Raw genomic sequence first — 19,427 nt, forward strand, 5'->3', positions numbered from 1 at the left:
AACCTGCAACCCAGGTATGTCCCTTGACTGAAATCAAACCCATTACCCTAAGTGCCTGAGCCAACACTGACCACTGATTCACACGGGCCAGTGTAAGATGAGTCTTATATTTGACCCTATACATTAGAATTTCAAGAAATGTCCAAATGTCCGTCGTTGAGGATTTCTTTGTTCTGCACATGTATTGCTCATCTCCGGTCTTTATTAGATGTGACAACCAACATTGCTCCTGTTGCTTTGATCTCATAATAAGGTAGATCTTGCAAGAGCAACTTTTTCATAAGGACTTCTATTTACAATGTGTCCACATGATTTGATTTATTTATTTTTATTTATTTATTTATTTATTTATTTTTTGCAGAGATTATCACTCTGCAGCATGGAAGAACTCATGGTCATGTCTTCCTACAGGGAGATTTGATAAGCCTGAGTGTTGGATGTGGTATTGAAGGTGCACCACATACCTCTGTACAATCTGAGTTTTCTCTTCACTGGGATCTTCAGATTTTCACCTCTGATGATCGAGCTGGACTTGCTGGTAGCTAGAACGTTATATCCACACATGTAGGTTTTACCACAAACTACATGACTGACTTTGCCAAATCACAAAAGGATTATACCATCCATGTTCAGGATGCTTTCCTACATGGACTTAACCTGTTATCTTCCCAATTACACTTCAGAATCCTTGCAAATAAAACTTATTACCTTACACTTGCATGCACAGGTTACACAAGAGAAATTCAAGAAGACTTTTCCTTGTCAAGATCTCCCATGTATAAGGGGATTCCAAATAGTTCACTTTTCAGCACAATCGGAACCTGAACCCACTAGCTGGTATGGAGACCCGGCTCTTGCAGCAGGCTTTAAGCTAGGAGTAGAAATTTTCATGTCACTATACCAGGAATCCCGTGAGTTAGATTCATTAGTTGACTCGGGCCAATCACCACGTCATTTAGAGAGATTTTCTCTGAGCCATTTAAGCATCTCTACCAGGACACCTTATAATGATATCTTTCTGGTATGCAGGCAGCCTACGAAGAAGTTTGGTTAGACCGGTGTCATCCTACTTAAAGGCAGTCGCATACATATCAACATCCTCTCCTACACTTTGATGGACATGTGATTTCATATTCTTGTTATCAGACAGGAATCAAATATTTGACCATGCATCAAAAATTGGAATTTTGTTCCGGGCTAGGGCCCTTGCAGAGGGCAAGGGGTGGCCGCGGGGCTCGGGCCACATTCGCCTGGGTTTCCCAGCTCCGGGCACCGACATCAACGAATGCTCCTTGAATATACGTGCGAATAAAGAGCCGGGACGGAGAGCTTCAGTTGCCCTCTTGCTTCCCAGTTCCACAAGACCCCTGGGCGGCGGAGTCATGGACAAGCGCCTGCAGGAGGCTCAGCTGTACAAGGAGGGAGGGAACCAGCGCTACTGGGAGGGGAAGTACCGAGATGCTGTGAGTCGGTACCATCGCGCTCTGCTTCAGCTGCGGGGTCTGGATCCCAGTCTGCCCTCGCCGATACCCGATCTGGGACCCGAGGGCCCGGCTCTCACACCTGTTCAGGAAAGCATGCTGCACACCACCCAGACAGCCTGCTACAACAATCTGGCTGCCTGTCTCCTTCAGATGGAGCCAGTCAACTACGAACGAGTGAAAGAATACAGCCAGAAAGTCCTGGAACGACAGCCTGATAATGCCAAGGCCTTGTATCGGGCCAGAGTAGCCTTTTTCCACCTGCAGGACTATGACCAAGCTCGGCACTACCTCCTGCCTGCTGTCAACAAGCAGCCAAAAGATGCCCATGTCCGGCGGTACCCCCAGCTGACACAGTCGGAACTCAGTAGCTACCATCAGAAAGAGGAGCAGCTCTACGTGGGCATGCTCGGTTAACAGAGAAGAATGACGCTTCTCCACTTGAACTTTGGGGAAAGTCTCATCCAGTGAACCCGAGCCTCGCAGGGGACACGAGCCCCACCCCTCTGACCCAGGTGTCTGTCTGTCTTGTTTCTAGTCCTGCACAGACTCTGAACTACTTACACAGTCTGCCTTTGTTTTTCTGTCTGTCCATCTATATATTTGTATAGCTTTTAATACACGGTATTCTTGGGGACATTTTCCCTGAGAATTACAACCAGAATATATTCATCACCTCTGTGTGGAATTAATCATAGATTCTAATGATGGATGTTGTCAGATGTATTCATACAGAGGAAACGTTTAGCAGAGGATAAAGGAAGGATTGGCAGAAAGGAATTTCTTCCTTTGTTTCCTCAGATGCCCAAAGCCAAAGTTAGGCCAGAAACTGGGCAGTATATTTCTTTTGTGAAACTAGACAATTACAAATTGGGCCCACATGTCTTAAAATGAAAGGTTTCAGTGCTCGCTTCGGCAGCACATATACTAAAATTGGAACGATACAGAGAAGATTAGCATGGCCCCTGCACAAGGATGACACGCAAATTCATGAAGCGTTCCATATTTTAAAAAAAAAAATGAAAGGTTTCAAATTAAATTAATTCCTTATTTTTAATATTCCACATATATTCGGATTCTTCTTCCCCTACAAAAGTATCTGGTTCCTATTGTTTGGGTAATTTCTAGTCATTGCTGTTGTTTGTATTCAGATCATTAGAGTAGACTTATTTAATTTTTCATTAAACTTCTATTTTAAGAAAAAAAAATTGGAATTTTATCTACGGCCATACCACCCTGAACGTGCCCCATCTTGTCTGATCTCGCAAAAATTGGAATTTTAAGCAAGTTGTCTGGTTCACAGATTGTTGTTTTTGCGTTGCTGGCCAGGAATTCCAGGCTAACAAAGCTATCTTAAGAGTCCTCCAGCTCTGCAGCCAGTGCAGTGGTTCTCCAGCAGGTCTGAGATCCGAGCCCCAGCCAACCCGGTCACAGCAGACATTTCTGCAGAATGCCTTTCTGAGCACCTTGACCATGAGCATCCGGACCCCACCCACACTCCTGGAGCTGGCAGGAAGGAGCCTGCTGAGGGACCAGGCCTCCAGCTCTGCTGGAGGCAGTGACACCCACCCTCCAGGACCTGCGCCTGGATAACTGTGGGATGGTGGACTCCCAAGTCGAGGCCATCCTGCCTGTCCTGAGCCGCTGTCACCAGCTCAGGGACTTCACCGTCTCCGAGAACCACCTCTCCGTGGCCACCGTAAAGAAGCTGCTGCGCCACACAGCCTGGCTGCGCAGTTTAGAGCGCGAGCGGTACCCCGTCCCCCTGGAGTGTTACAGGACCCAAGAGACTGTGGGCCAGGAGAGAGTGGCCCTGATCCGGGCTGAGCTCACGGAGACACTGAGGGAGTTAGGACAACCCAGGACCATCCGTCTTGACACCAAGTACTTTAGCTCTAGTGAGTTTTATCTCATGGCATTTTCATGATATGGAACCCGTGATGTGCCCCTGTAGTGACCCTGCTCACCAGGTGCACCTAACAAGGGCTTCCTTCTGGGCCCCTGGAACCTGAAAGCTCGGACTGGGGTGCAGGTTGCATGCTGTTCTGAGTAGCATGATTAAATCATCCCTTTGTCCAGCACACCCATGCTGTGTCAATGCCCTTCCTGTTAGGCATTCAGTAGCTGTCTCCGTTGTTTAACCAACAACTCACCCTTATTTTACTTCATAATAGCCCTAAAGTGCAGGAGCAGTGGTGCTGCAACTCTACTTCACACTTGTGTTAGGAAATGTAGTTTTTATCCGAAATAAGAGGAAGAAGGGCTGCAGACAATAGCAGCTGCCTCTGGTCCTTGTCTCTCCACACTTCTTTCAAAACTAATACAGAATAAGAGCATATGGGACTACACCCTGAAAATAACTTGAGGAAAGACAGTCCCAACCTTGACAGTTATTTTAAAAACATCAAATGCGGCTATATTAGACTTCTAAACCCAGTAGGAACACAGACAACATTCAGGAACTCGGAAGCATTCTACTTCTAAAAGGCATTATGGCCAAAAAGCCAAGGTCTGCTCTCCAATACCACACAGCCTTTAGTCCAGAACACCTGAGAATAACTGAAAGATACATTTTAAAAGACCATGTACCCACATTTTTTTAATCCTCACCCAAGGATATTTCTCCAGTGATTTTTGGAGAGAGTAAAAGGGAAGGAGAGACACACAGAGAAACATCTATGTGAGAGAGACATCAGTTGGTTGCCTCCTGCATGTGCCCTGGTTCAAACTTGCAACCCAGGCACGTGCCTTTGACTGGAATCCAACCCAGAATCCTTCAGTTCATGAGCTGATGCTCTATCCACTGACACAAACAGGCTAGGGTAGAAAATCTACCTTTCATCACTGCCCACAGTGTTTATCCTCTGAATCTCCTGAGCCAAATGTCAGTATGAAGGACAGTCATCGGCGCCTTTGGAGGAAGCAGAATCAGCTAGTTTACTTGGTTCCAAGCCTCTCGCAGTTAGCTTAGCACCATGAAAGCACCCCAGCTATCGTCAATACCATTAAAAATTCCTGTTCCCCAATAACCATCATTATTTCTTCCACAAAAGAAACAAAAACATTTTTTAGTATAACATCAGCAAGTTTGGTGGACTATGAGGTCCCAGCACTTGTACTTACAGGAAACAATGATTACCAGTTCTTGCTGATGAAAATAGCTCAGAGAGCTCTGGAGTACAATGTGGGAGCTACTGCTATCCAGTGGAACACAGATATCAAAGATGGCCACATAGGAAATCATAGGCAACATTTCCCTGTGTCAGCCTGCCCCCCAGTCCCATATGGCTTGTGATCAACAGGGATCCCCTCAGCTGTAACCTCCCATTTTGGAAGAAAAGAACTGAAGACCCTAGCTATCTTCACCATCAACAACCCAAGCAGGCCTCCTGGCTGTTAGGAACCCCAAAGCTATTGCCACTAAAGACTCCCTCAGTCTTTGCCTATGCTAATCTCAGCTGATGAACCTGCCCAGAATTTATGCCACTGAACCACCCAGAGAAGGAGCCCAGGCTCAGACCCCTTACCACAGTTGCCCTCAATGGTGAGATATGAGTAAAATGGACATTGATTGGGTTCAAGCAAAAATTTGAATACAGTACTACCCGAGGTTGTGTGGGTCAAAAGGGTCCCCAACTGATCCCCCAAACAAATCTGCTCTATTTATCCTTGTTCAAAGATTATAATGAGAAATCTAACCTGCAATTGCTTTGAGCAATGTCTAGGGAGATGAATCAAGATGAAGGCTGACAAAAAAAACCCACAGTCCCTTGACTCAACCCCTCACTGGGGACCCTAAGCCTTTGCACCAAAGTGGGTAAAATGTTCAGGAGCTAGAGAAGTTTCTGGACTCCTTGACATGGGAGCCTCACAGACTGTGGTACCAAAACCCATTTGTGAAGCCCTGGTTTGGGCCAGAGTTAGATGGAGAGAACATCAAGGTTGCTCTCCCAACAAAAGGTTTGATGGGATTATGAATGTGGGGATGTTTGAGCAGGCCTGTTCAAATAATTTGTGTCTTTTTTACCTGAATGATTCATGGGAATGGATATTCTGTTGGTCAGAAGAATGCTTACCCTACCAAGTGCTGTAAAACCAAAAATTTGTAGTAAAGTCAGAATGGAGGTTGGTGGGCGGGGGGGGATCATCAGAAAGCTACTGTACAGCAAGCCTCCACTATGACCAAGAGTAGGCACAGAGAAACATGGAGGGAAGAAAACAGAGCCCAAGGTTGATATCAAACCAGCACCAGAAAGTGCAAGTCCACCTCAGTGTGACATACCTAAGTGGCCTGGCTGTTCAGAGCACAGGCCACAGTGCACATGATGTGAAGGGTCCTTCTTTAGAAAGGTCTACTTTCCAGAGGACACGATGGCAAAGAGGAAGGATGGGCACTGTTTGGCAATTGGTCATTTGTTTCATTCATCACATCAAACTAAGGCATCCATTTCACAGGGAAGGTGCAAGCATCAGCCATGGCATGGAATGTGCTGATTGCATCTGAGGATCCATCGCTAGTTAGCTGATGGCTCAGTGAATTTGATGCTTCAAACACACCTTTGGCTGGCCATCTCAGAGGCAATGCTCTAAGGATGGGATGCCATCCTCCAGGATTAAGGATACATTTTTGATTCCAGTACTTGTATATGGCACTGTGACACTAATCAGAGGAATGCCTGGAACCAAGGGGCACATGCAGGAGGAGCTCCACTTGCTGTCACTCCCCAAAGCCACTCGAGGAACGTGTGCTTTCCATTCATGCACCTGTAGGGACCAGGAGCTCTCCTCCTGAAGAGCCCAGGTGAATACTCCTTCCAGGAGACATTTGGGGTTCCTTATATCTAGGAACCAGTAGTCAAGAGTCACAATCTTGTCATAGGAATTTGACTGATCAGCAAGAAAATGTAGGGCTATTGCTCTTGCTTCAACTGTGTGGACGGCACAGACCCAGGGATGGCCCTTCTTCCAGACTCCAACCACCCTCCACCCTCTTTTCCAGTCACCACCTTCAGAAACACCACAGCTATCCTCAACCTCTGAGACCAGCCAACCATGAGATCCCAAATTCCACCAACCATGAGATCCCAAATTCTCCAGAATTATTCCACCAAGGTGGAAGCTGCTGTCACCTGCCTAGTCAACCTGAATCTGTGGGTCTCCTACCTGTCTCTGGGCTTCTATTTAGGCCTCAACTATGTGGCTCTGGAGGGTGGTGGCTGAGGACAAGTACAAGGGAACCAGGTGTCTTTTAACAAAGCAAAATCAGCAGGCGGCCAAACCCTCCTCCAGGACAGGCAGAAGCCCTCCTAAGAGGAGTGTGGTAAAACCCAAGATGCCATGGAAGCCACTGTAGTCCTAGAGAAGAACCTGACCCTTGGATCTGCGTGCCCTGGTTCTCCCCACATAGACCCTCAGCTCCGTGACTTCCTGGAGAGCCACTTCCTGGGTGAGCAGGTGAAACTCATCAAGAAGATGAGGGTGACATCCGATCCACCACCGCAGGCTAGCCGGCCCCCAGGGCAGAAATCTCCCATGTCGAGCTGTCCCAAACACTGTGGGTCCCCTTTTCCCCTTGTCCTTCTGGCATGGACAAGGATTTCAGGGACCACTAGGCCCTAACTTATGCCCTGAAACATCTGGTTGGCGGACCATACCTGCAGGTTTCAGAATGAGTCAACACAGTGGCCAATGTTGGGAATTGGGGGGAGCGCGGGGGAAGTGTTTTTGTACAAGTAACTATACTTTTCTAAGTTTGAGAATTCAAGAAGTCTCCATCAATTTCCTGAGTGTTGTCACAAGTTATTCAAGGACGGCTATTAGCAACGAGGTGGCTATGGTTCAGAGTAGTCAATTGGTGCCACTTCTTGGGATACATGTCATGAAGAGTATCCCAACTGCATCAGGACCACCCACAATGTGGTTATCTTCACCCAAAGTGTTCGACACTGTGGTTGAGCCCTACAGCACCACCCTCTCTGCCCATCAGTTGGTGGAGAATATGTGTATTTGGGGTGCCCTCTGGTACCACCTGGTGGCCATGGGGCATCACAGCAGCAGACTGTGGAAGTTGAACATTCGGGTCCTGACCCCACCCTGGAGATCCTGGCACCCTGACCATTGGATCTTAATCTCTACAGCTGAACAGATCCTTCCAGGAAAGGCACACAGACCTCCCCCCATTCCCAGGGAAAAGGGGAACTGAAGTTGAGTTGTGAGAACGAGGCAGTGTGGCCACACAGGGACAGCATGAGGAGGCAGGCTGTGGCTGCTCATGATGTAAGGGGCGCACTTCACGTACCCCCATCGTAGCTGGGGCACCTCTGTCCTGGCTGCTGAAGGAGACACTACAGAGGAGCAGCCTTGTCGAACTAAATCGCCTGCAACGAGGGACCGGGGAGGCCGATGCTCCAGGGTGGAGCCTCAGGCTCCGATCTGCCCTCAGGCTCGGGCTCACTGAGAAGGCGCTGGAAGGCACCCAGCACTGCCTCCCTGAGCAGGTGTCTCTGGGTAAATTCCATGCTCAGAGGTCACCGAGTCTCAGTGGGGTCAACCTCTGGAAGCTCTGCACACTGGGCCACATGGCCAGCAGCTCTCTGTTCCCCTCCCGTGCCCTCGGGCATCTTAGCACCTCTGAGGTTTCCCACTGAGCATGGCCCCAGCAAGAGGAGGCCGGCCAGAGGCACCAGGAGACTGGGGCCAGGGCAGTGAGCAGCTGGGCTCCCCTCTGGGCCACACGCACCACCGGTGGGGTGCCCCGGCTTCCCCGCCTCACCCCAAGCCTCTTCAGAGCCCGGGATAGAAGCTTGTCGGACCCTGACGTCTGCTCAGACTGAGGGTGCAGACAAGTGGCTTCATGCATGGAGATGGGCCACTTCAAACCCAGCTGGGCCCGTGCTCACCCCAGCTCTTCCGTGATAGGTCCCCGTCCTTTACCTCCCACCCCTCCAAGCGACCCAACTTCCCTCGAGCGATAAAACCGCTGCCTGGGCGGTCAGTCTCCAGCACTAGGCCCTAGCGGTCCCCACACCGCCTGGGAGCTGTGAACAAGGCCTGGGTCACCGGGCCGCGCTGGGCTAATCCGGAACTGAGCAAATAACAGACAACGCCTGATCAGACCCAGCCGACCTCTGTCCGACGAGTCACGTGTGCACGGATGACAAAGCAGCAGCTGGCTACCGAGAATTGCTGCTTCACTCGGATGGCTACCGTGTAGCCGTCAAAGTAACTTGGGTCTCGGTAGTGATTTCATGGGCCATGTCTATGTTTTCACAGCCCAGATATCCCCGTACGTCTCGAGCTGACTTCCCAGCACGGAAGCTTAGGTACTATCCCTGCACTTTCAGCTCAGCCAACTCCCATTGCACTAAGCCTAACACAGCTCATTAACAAGATAACCAGCTAGTCACAGAGGGTTCTGGTTGATTCCCAACGCAGGCAGAGCTGTAGGGAAGTAACCTGGGAACTCCAAGTCCTCTTCAGCTTTAACTAGGATTCAAGGCAGTTCTTCCTGCCCAGTTGGGAGGGTTAGGGCCAGCGGTGCATTCTAAAAGCAGATGTTTGCATCGAGTGGGGACAACGCAGCACACAGGGTGCTGAGAGACTGCTCCATAACGTGACGGCAGCTGGGCCCGGGCCAGTGCAGAGATCGCTTCCCGTGAGCCCTCATAGGGACCAATCTTCAGCAACTTTCATCCTGACCAGTCAGTACTGCCTCTCAGCCTCCCACTAAGCGCCGGTTCCCCATCTGCTCAGCATGTATGATTCCCCGTAGGGTGGCCCTCAGGGACTCGTCCCGGGACTCTCCCCCCTCCACCCTATGGCATTCTTTGGTGTCTGGAAGTGTGCGGGGATCCCTCTCATCTTGCAGTCACAGGAAGCACCTTGCAGGTTTCCTGTCATGAACTGCCCATGACCAGACTGGAGGGCCCACCGCTCCCTCGGGTCTTTCTCTGCCCTCCACCTACAGAGGTAGGATTTCATCCCCGGGACCTTCCCCCGGGTCTGCCAATATGAACCTTTTTCAAGCCAGCCAGGAGACAGAAGCAATGGGTCTTCGAAGAGAGGCATCTGCAGGGGGAATCCAGGGTTGGCCACCTGCATTTATGTGGGGAGGGGTGGCCTGGGTGCTGGAGCCAGAGGGCTGCTGCGTGAGTATGGGGAGACCCTGAAAACGTCAGATGGCCTCGTACATTTGAGGAACTATGCATTGCACGCTGCGGCGAGGAAGGGAAGTTCATGGGCTGGCTCCTCTTGTGGGCGATTCAGGTCCACCCTCAACCACTGAGCCATGCTGGCTGGGCCAATCCTGAAGTATTGTGGTAAACAATAAGCTGACATCCATTGGATGGCCGAGTCCGTGTCAGCTCTGCCCAGGATTAAACCTTTGCGGCTTCTGAGCTTTAGATGTTGCCAGAACACCACTGAGAAAGCGAATCTTCACTCCACCACCCTTAGAATTAGCCTCCTCCCGTTGATTACTGTGGTGCAGTGACTAAGAGTCATTTGTTCAACCATCAGCACACGCTGGGCAGAAACTGGGAGCGTGGCTTATATGCAGTGCCGGAAGCCGGTCCATCCTTGCTGCTTGACACAGTCGCTGCAGGAAAGAAACATCTGCACAGCATATGTTTCAAGGGACCTGGCGTATATAGCATACTGTTCTTAATATGTTTGCTCCCCTTAGCGCTGTGTGTTTTAACCAAGGTCACCTCTCCGAGAAAGGTTGTTTCCCCAGGTAGGAATTTTTCCCTGAAGTCAGGGAGGGGATGCCTCTCCTAGAAAGGTTGTTTCCCCAGGTAGGGATTTTTCCCTGAAGTCAGGGAGGGGATGAAACTCCTTAACTAAGTGCCAGGCGGGTAGTTAATCACTACAAACAATCATGCTTAAGCTACATAATCTCTACTCCCTGGAATGGAGATAAGAAACGCCCTAACCTTTGTAATAGAAATTGACAGGATTAAAATCAACTGGGATAAATACGGATGTAACAAGACAATAAACAGCAGAACCTCTCTGGAGATCGAGACCAGAACTTGGCTGGAGATCCTGGCTAGGCTGCTGATCAACTGAACGCTGTCTCCGTGTCATTCCTTCTTCGCCGACTCTGTCTACGCCTTTGGGAAGCCCTGGACCTGCTGGGGCTGGACCCCGGCAGTGCAGAAATCATGCTGCCCAGCCTTCGTCATCTCTACCCTGCAGGGCAGCCTCCCCTGGGACCCACACTCCCACGGCTGTAACCCTGCTGTGGCCGGCGCTGCACCATCCCCCAGTTTGGGGAATCCCTCGATAGGTCACAGACATACCAGCTTCCTGAGAACTAAGCTACAGCCAAGGTATTCAGGGTTTCAATGGGACAGACATGCCCAGACTCCAAACCTTGCTGAAAACTAAACCCAGATGCCAGCTGTTCCCAAAGGCATGTCACTGGTGCTGCCTGATCCATTCATGTTGGCAGCAGCGGCTGGGCTAATGATTATCAGAAAGTAGTGAAGCGCCAAAGAGAAGAACGGCAGAGACAGCGGGAGCTGGAAAGACAAAAAGAAATAGAAGAGAGAGAAAAGAGGCGTAAAGACAGACATGAAGCCAGTGGGTTTTCAAGGAGACCAGATTCTGATGAAGATGAAGATGATGAGCGAGAAAGGAGAAAAAGAAGTATGGGCGGAGCTGCCACCGCACCACCCACTTCTCTTGTAGAAGACAAAGACATCTTGTAGATGTAGAGAAAGACAAAGAGTTACCCCGAGAATTTCCTTATGAAGAGGATTCAAGACCTCGCTCCCAGTCTTCTAAAGCTGCCATTCCTCCACCTGTGTGTGAGGAACAGGACAGACCCAGATCTCCAACGGGCCCTGGCAACTCCTTCCTCACCAACATGGGTGGCACAGTAGCACATAAAATCATGCAGAAGTATGGCTTTCGGGAAGGCCAAGGTCTTGGTAAACACAAGCGAGGGCTGAGCACGGCGTTCGTTGTCAGTGGAGAAGACGAGCAAGCGAGGAGGCAAGATCATTGTGCACCCTACGGCGAAGTCACAGAGAAAGATGCAACCAGGAAGTCAGATTCAAATCCATTAACTGAAATACTTAAATGTCCTACGAAAGTGGTCCTACTAAGGAACATGGTTGGTCCAGGAGAGGTAGATGAAGACTTGGAAGTTGAAACCAAGGAAGAGTGTGAAAAATATGGCAAAGTTGGAAAATATGTGTGATATTTGAAATTCCTAGTGCCCCTGATGATGAAGCAGTACGAATATTTTTAGAATTTGAGAGGGTTGAATCAGCAATTAAAGCTGTCGTTGATCTGAATGGGAGGTATTTTGGTGGATGGGTGGTAAAAGCATGTTTCTACAATTTGGATAAATTCAGGGTGTTGGATTTGACGGAACAAGTTGGATTTTAAGAACTAGAGCACGGGCTACAAGCTGCAAGCAAAAGAAAAAGGCGACAGCCAGTCTGCATGGCTGTTGGGTACAGAGACTCTTGGAAGGACTGCTAAGATATATGTTGATTAATCCCTTTATTTTGCGTTTTTTCTAATATCGTATAAAAATCCTTTAAAAAAAAAAGTCTCATGCTCTACCGTTGAAAGCTGTTTACTGCTTGGAATCAGGGGAGTGCCGCGGGGCTTTGTGGGCTGCCCCTGGCGGTGATGCAGCGCCTGGGCCCAGCGAAGGCGCGGAGATGTCGGGACCGGACCCGCAGCTGGCGGTCACCATGGGCTTCACGGGGTTCGGGGAAAAAGCTCGTACATTTGATTTGGAAGCAATGTTTGAAAGACTCGAAGAACAGCTGTGGAAAGAAGTTGGAAAACACTGGAGGCAAGAGAAAAAGAGGAAGAAATGAACAGAGAGAAAGAATTAAGAAGGCGAAATGAAGATATTGAACCTACATCTTCATGCTCAAATGTGGTCAGAGATTGCTCTCAATCATCTTCCAGGGATACAAGCAGTAGTGGAAGTGAAGAGAGTTCTGATTCCTCTGATGATGAGCTGATTGGCCCTCCTTTACCCCCTACCATGGCAGAAGAACCTGTTGATCATATGGACCAAGCTATTGGTCGTTTACCTCCACCTCTTCACAAGGAAGAGGTAGATGGTGATGGTGGATGATGATGATGATAATGATGATGATGGTGGTGATTCAGAAGAGGAGGAAAATCCTGTTCAAAAGATCCCCGATTCTCATGAAATAACGCTAAAGCATGGCACGAAAACAGTTTCTGCTTTGGGTCTGGACCCCTCAGATGCCCGCTTGGTGACAGGAGGATACGACTATGATGTTAAGTTTTGGGATTTTGCTGGGATGGACGCTTCTTTTAAGGCATTTCGATCCCTTCAACCCTGTGAATGCCATCAGATCAAGTCATTGCGCTATAGTAACACAGGAGACATGATTCTTGTTGTCTCCGGAAGCTCTCAAGCCAAAGTGATTGACAGAGGTGGTTTTGAAGTAATGGCAGTACAAAAGGAGACCAGTATATGGGGACATGGCCAACACCGAGGGTCACACAGCAATGCTTCCTACTGGCTCATGGCATCCCAAAATAAAGGGAGAATTTATGACTTGCTCAAATGATGCGACTGTGAGGACATGGGAAGTTGAAAACCCAAAGAAACAAAAGAGTGTGTTTAAACCACGGACGATGCAGGGTAAAAAAGTGATTCCCACCATGTGCACATACGGTAGAGATGGAAGCCTCATAGCAGCTGCCTGCCAGAACGGAAGCATACAGATCTGGGACCGGAACCTGACAGTTCGTCCTAAATTCCACTACAAACAGGCTCATGACCCAGGTACAGACACTTCTTGCGTGGCTTTTTCCTATGATGGTACTGTCCTTGCCTCTCGTGGAGGTGATGATACATTAAAATTATGGGACATCAGACAGTTTAATAAGCCACTTTTTCCAGCCTCGGGTCTTCCCACCATGTTTCCAGTGACTGACTGCTGTTTCAGTCCAGATGATAAACTCATAGTAACCGGCACATCTGTTCAAAGGGAATGTGGCAGCGGCAAACTCGTTTTCTTTGAGCGCAGAACTTTCCAGAGGGTGTATGAAATAGACATCACGGGTGTGAGTGTGGTCCGCTGCCTGTGGCATCCAAAGCTGAACCAGATCATGGTGGGAACTGGCAACGGGATGGCGAAAGTCTATTATGATCCCAACAAGAGTCAGAGGGGAGCAAAACTACGTGTGGTCAAAACCCAGCGGAAGGCGAAGCAAGCCGAGGCTCTGACCCAGGACGACATCATCACCCCTCACGCCTTGCCGCTGTTCCGTGAGCCCCGCCAGCGGAGCGCCAGGAAGCAGCTGGAGAAGGACAGACCGGACCCCCTGAAGTCGCACAAGCCCGAGCCTCCCGTGGCGGGCCCAGGTTGTGGTGGCCGGGTGGGAACCCACGGCGGCACCCTGTCCTCATACATCGTGAAGAACACTGCTTTGGATAAGACCGATGACAGCAATCCCCGGGAGGCCGTCCTGCGCCACGCCAAGGCCGCGGAGGACAAGCCGTACTGGGTGTCTCCGGCCTATTCCAAGACTCAGCCCAAAGCCATGTTTGCACAAGTTGAATCTAATGATGAGGAAGCAAAGAATGAGCCAGAATGGAAAACACGTAAAATCTGAAGAATCTCATATGAGAGCTGTTTGCATGAGGGGGAGCATATTGAACAGGTGTGTGTTTTTTTTTAATGCAATGAAAAATACATTTAAAAAAAACAAAAGCCAAAGAACAAGAAGCCCCATCACCTGTCCTTGGCCACCACCTGTGCTTAGTTAAGATGAGCTTGGACTGGAGGAAGGTGGCCTTAACCCGATACAGCTGTGTCTTTATAACAAGGGGGTTTGGCTTAGACCAGGGGTGGGCAAACTTTTTGACTCGAGGGCCACAATGGTTCTTAAACCGGACCGGAGGGCCGGAACAAAAGCATGGATGGAGTGTTTGTGTGAACTAATATAAATTCAAAGTAAACATCATTACATAAAAGGGTATGGTCTTTTTTTTTTAGTTTTATTCATTTCAAACGGGCCGGATCTGGCCTGCGGGCCGTAGTTTGCCCACGGCTGGCTTAGATACTCAGGGTCTCAGGCAGCAGGGAGAGGCAGGTGTATGTGTCCATTTCACAGTTCATGGGAGGTGTGTGGTTTTTTTAACAATGTAAGTTTTAATTTTTTAAATTCAGTGAGGTAACTGGCTAACAACAAAGTCTAGTTTCCTTCTATTACTATACATTTGACCCCCTTTGCCCAACCACCCTCTCCCTTCTACTCCCTTCCCCTCTGGTACCCACAAGTTTGTCGTCTGTATTTAGGAATCTGTTTTGTTCATTTGTTATTTGCAACAACATGGGTGGGTCCGGAGCTGTTATGCTAAACGGAATAAATCAGGTGGAAAAGGACAAAAACCGCCCAATTTCACTCACTGGAGCTCTTTGTGCAAAATGAAAAGAGGGGCAGAGGGTGGCAGTGACTGGGCCAGACCCTTGCTGCTCGGTGGGGAAAGCCGGGGAGGGGGGCAGCACAGACCACGGGCAGAGGGCCAAGTCTCTGAGGCCAAGTCTGCATGCAGATGACAGCAGTTAACTCTTACCCTGACCCGAGAGGGATCAGATAGCGCAGACTTAGCTGATGATGACTTGATGGTTTAAACCCACAGGTCAGAAACTTAATGTGTTTTCCTGGAACTGTTCAAACCAGCCCGAGGCTATGCAGGGGTAGCGTTCTCCTCCTGGAGGTCCAGCCCCTGCAGACAACCTCGAGTGGGAACGGAACTCGGGCGCAGGGTCTACAACTTGCGGGGAGCTGAAGACCCTCACAGCACTGGTTACACCTGCCACACAGTCTCCTCTTTGCAGAGCACAGCGCCCCCTCGTGGCACCTTGTTAAATACCATGTGTTTCCAATTGAGCAGCCCAAGGAGCCCGGGGTTGGAGGTAGCTCACGTGTTCTCACATTGGAAGAATTTACACATCAGAGGTTAACGCTTTTGTATAGGTTTTTTTTATACTTTTATTGATTTGAGAGGAAGGGAGGGGGGGAAATAAAAACATCAATGAGAGAGAATCATTGATAGCTTGCTTCCTGCATGCCCCAAACTGGGGATCAAGCCCCAAACCCAGGCATATGCCTTGACTGGGAATCTGAATCGTGACCTCCCGGTTCATAGGTCAACGCTCAACCATGGAGCCACGTCAGCTGGGCTTTTTGTATAGGTTTATATAGTTGGGCCAGGGTTGTGTTTTATTAATCCTCTGACAAAAGCATGGAGGACAAAAGCAATAGAGAGCTCTTGGGGTGATAGCCCAGTGCTAAATAGTCAGTCCCCCTTCTAGTAGGAAAGCCCAAAGCCCCACCCCAGCTTTTCAGGATCAGCAGGCAGTACCTTGAGCTAAGTTAGCACCATGCAACTTCACACCACCCTCCATACCTGAGTGGGCTAGGAGTGGAATCTTGATCCAACCTGGGGCAGTTTCTGGGAAAGGAAGTGAGGGGACACTCCTGGTGAACGCTGGAGGTGATGGGTATGAGGTGGGTGTAAGGAAGTAGAGGTGGAGGGGATCTATTCCAGGGACAATTTGCAGGTGGTCCTTGAGTGCGGCTTATCTAAGCTTGTTTACAAACTCCAGGGAAGGACCCAGGAGAGAGATGAAGATTCCTAGAGGGGGAAGGGCCCTGTCCCTCCAGGACATGGACTAGTTCAGACGGGAGCTGCCCGAGGGAGCAGCTCACCCGCCATGCTTCCTGCTGCTCCTGGCAGAGCCCTTTGCCAGACACTCTTAAACCAACAGGAAGGAGGAAGTCAAACCAACAGGAAGCCTGGACATGAAAACGTGAGGGTTGCAAGTGAGCAAGTAGGATTAAGTTCAGAACTCCTGTCCCATCCCTCCTTTCTCTGTTCCTCTCCGAAGCTTCTGAGGGCAGGAGCCGCACAGGCCTCCTGTATATTCCCCTTTAAGAAAGGGGAACCAGGGCTGAGGCTAAGCATGCTCAGGGCGAGGTGGATCCCCATAGAGCCGCGTCCCCAGCCCTCATCTCACTGCAAAGCATCAGCAGAATTGACCAGAACCCATCTCCCTCTGCAAGGGGAGGCTGTAAGGCCTCCTACACACCTAAAACCAGTTCTAAGGGTTCCGACCAAGTTACCCAGTCTGCAAGCCCTTTATCCAAAGCCAGCCTCCGACTTCTCAAGGAAGATCTGTTTGAGCTGTTGCCCGAACAGTATGTTTGTAACCACGCTAATTTACACTTTGGAATTTAATGCAAATTCAGGTGTTGCTCTTTTGGTCATTCCCTCTAGGACACGTTTCAGCGAATTCATTCAGCTCACTTGGTGGGCCCTTTGCTAAGTGTTGAAAAACATGTGGTCCCTGTTCCCCAGGTGGTGGACGGGGAGGCTGATCAACCCAGCAGGCATGGGAGTGAATGTGGAACAAATACTACTTGAGGATTGAATTGAAGAGACGGGCTTTCAACACTCCCACCAAGGTGCCAGGGAGGCGGCTGGTTATAGAAGTGTACAGGTTTACACAGGCAGATCAGGGGTTTGTTTTAACAAAAGCATGGAGGGTAAAAGTCGTAGAGAAGTGCCTGTGCTGACATGTAGAGCAGTGAATCGCTGGGATAGAGACCTTTCAGGGTTCACATTGAAGTCTGAGGGCACCCTCTGTTAGGGATCTACCAGGCATGTATCTAAAATGCAAAGTGCCCCCTCGGGAGTTCTACCAGGAGACCCAGTTCAATTGCTCACACTGACATGCACTGACGACCAGGGGCCAGCGTGGAATGATGGCCCCCGGCAGCCCTGATCACCAGCCAGGCCTAGGGGCCCTACCTGTGCAGGAATTTCATGCACTGGGCCTCTAGTTCTCTTATAATGAAGGTGCGTGTGGGGAGCAGGAATACCCGAGGAAAAAAGTGCTGGAACCACAGCCAGGCACAGCTGACACCAGCCAATTGAGCCCTTACAGCTGAGAGATCACTGGCAGAGGAACCAGGGGAATGACCCCCAGCCCTCTCCTTTCAACCCCGTCAGCTGCCTGCCAATCATGTTGTTTGTAGCAGTACTTTTGATTTTGCCGTCTTCATCCCCATCCTACCCCAAGCTTCTTAAGCCTCCAGACCAACATATAACTTACATAGAGCCTAGCATGCGCCAGGGGGTTGGTTAGAGTCTCATTTTGAATAGCATTAAGTCCCACAAGGCTTTGCACACCTGCATACGGGTTACCAGCTTGCAAGAGCTGGGGGTCGGTGCCTCAGTTTTACATCCCAGTCCATCACATGAATGCTCTAGGGGTGAACTTCAGTTGTCACACCTGCTCGCAGCCCCAGTCCCATTAAGGCCTGATCATTAAAACCCTGTTTCTCAGAACAGCCACAGCCCCACTTGTTTTGCATTTCTGCTTTAGAAATACACCGCTTTGCACAAAACCAGCGTTTCTAGGGTCTTTTTTCAGTTCACAGAACTGCCTTCACATCCATTGCTTTTTGGTTGAAGGTTGCATTTGGGGTGTTGGGTCATCCATGGGAGCATCTACCATGTGCCAGGAATAGACATACTCCAGACAGAAGTCACGGAAGGGAAAATCAGAAGTGTTTTTAAGGGCCGGAAGGTTGCAATTTAAAAATAAGGTAGTCAGGGTAGGTGGCGTGCATCAAGAAACTGTTGACACAAGTGTAAGTACTTTTGGCCAAGTAATTCCAGGTGGAGAGCAAATATCAGAGGCCCTGGAGCGCCAAGGTCACCTTGCAGGAGAAAAGCAGGCAGGGAGGGCACAGCTGAGGGTAGAGGGCTGGTGTAGATGAGAATCCCCGAGGCCTATCAAAGGGCCCAGGTAGGGCATCTCAAGGACTTTTAAGCTTTTACTTTGAGGTTTGGGAGTTCCTGTAGTTTTTAAACTAATACTGAGGTTTGATTTTCAATCTAACACACACACCCAGGCTGCAATCTGAAAAACAGATTGGGGGGGGGGGGGGCGGTGAGAGAAGGGGACCAGGAGCACAAGCCAAGCAATCAAATTGGACACACCTGCAATAAATAACCCAGTAACAGCCAAGGCGAGGCCAGGAATGATGAACCTGGATACATTTTGAAACGGAATTTCCCGGTAGTTTAGAAAGTCAAGGATGTAAGCCCAAGCTAGGAAACAGTGAAGTAGAGAGAGAGGTAGTTTAGAAAGTCAAGGATGTAAGCCCAAGCTAGGAAACAGTGAAGTAGAGAGAGAAGTACTTTGTATGCTCTCACGTTTACCCTGCCCCCCAACTCCGAGAGACAGGACCCCCTCACACACCCAAAGGTGAGGCTCCAAGTAACACGCCTCAGAGCCCTTGATTTCCCCTATGAGCCACTGCCTGGATCTTACAAGATGAAATCCCCCTTTTCCTTCCGCTTTCTCGACGAGGACATAAACCCTGGGTTTCTTAGAACCTACACCCCTCCCCCCAGCCCCCGCCTCTGGCTTTTCTTGGCTTTCTTCACTTTCTAAAATAAACTTTTAAGAAAGCTCGGGCCCAGCAAAGCACACCCCTAAAGTTCCTCCTGCCAGCAGCCCTCTCCGAGGGAGGGCGACTCCCACTGAATCATGCTTTTTTTTTTTTTAAGAAAAGAGAAAGAAAGAAAGAAAGCATTATGTTTGCAAAACCCGCAGCGGGCGCCTCGCAGCTTCTGCAAACACAGGGTGCCCACAGGGCCGGAAGCTGACGGCTTGGGAGTGCCAGCGACACAGACACGAGAAAGACTTCCCCAGCCCCCCAAGGCCAAGCGCTGGTGCTTCCGGCGCCCCCAAAGCTTTGGCACAGAGCACCCTTCCTTCGCCCCGCAGCAGCAGACCCCCGACCCTCCCACGCCCGGAGAAATTCGGACGCAGAAGGCTGCCCGCGCCGCTTTTTCAAGGGGCCGCTGGTGACGTCCTTCCGGGGGCGGGGCGTCAGGGCGGGGCCGGCGGGGGA

At 49.8% G+C, this 19,427-nt stretch overlaps 1 protein-coding gene and 2 pseudogenes across 3 annotated transcripts; all 3 read left to right on the forward strand.

Annotated features, from left to right (window-relative positions):
• Nucleotides 1–1,382: 1,382 nt before the first annotated feature.
• Nucleotides 1,383–1,898, forward strand: LOC308516261 (tetratricopeptide repeat protein 9C-like; the record flags this gene model as incomplete). The annotated part of the gene is made up of 1 exon (XM_081087155.1): nucleotides 1,383–1,898. One exon carries the CDS (start codon nucleotides 1,383–1,385, stop codon nucleotides 1,896–1,898), a length of 516 nt encoding a protein of 171 aa, XP_080943281.1.
• A 1,183-nt stretch (nucleotides 1,899–3,081) lies between these two features.
• LOC308512700 lies at nucleotides 3,082–11,879 on the forward strand (annotated as a pseudogene). The gene is made up of 4 exons: nucleotides 3,082–3,379; nucleotides 6,889–7,035; nucleotides 7,418–7,502; nucleotides 10,936–11,879. The product of its transcript is annotated as an uncharacterized misc_RNA (transcript).
• A 57-nt stretch (nucleotides 11,880–11,936) lies between these two features.
• LOC308512706 (WD repeat-containing protein 70-like) lies at nucleotides 11,937–14,105 on the forward strand (annotated as a pseudogene). The gene is made up of 2 exons: nucleotides 11,937–11,970; nucleotides 12,090–14,105. The product of its transcript is annotated as a WD repeat-containing protein 70-like (transcript).
• The last annotated feature ends 5,322 nt before the right edge of the window (nucleotides 14,106–19,427 follow it).

This window comes from Myotis nattereri, assembly GCF_964212035.1.
Source record: "Myotis nattereri genome assembly, chromosome: 1".
NCBI lineage: Eukaryota > Metazoa > Chordata > Mammalia > Chiroptera > Vespertilionidae > Myotis > Myotis nattereri.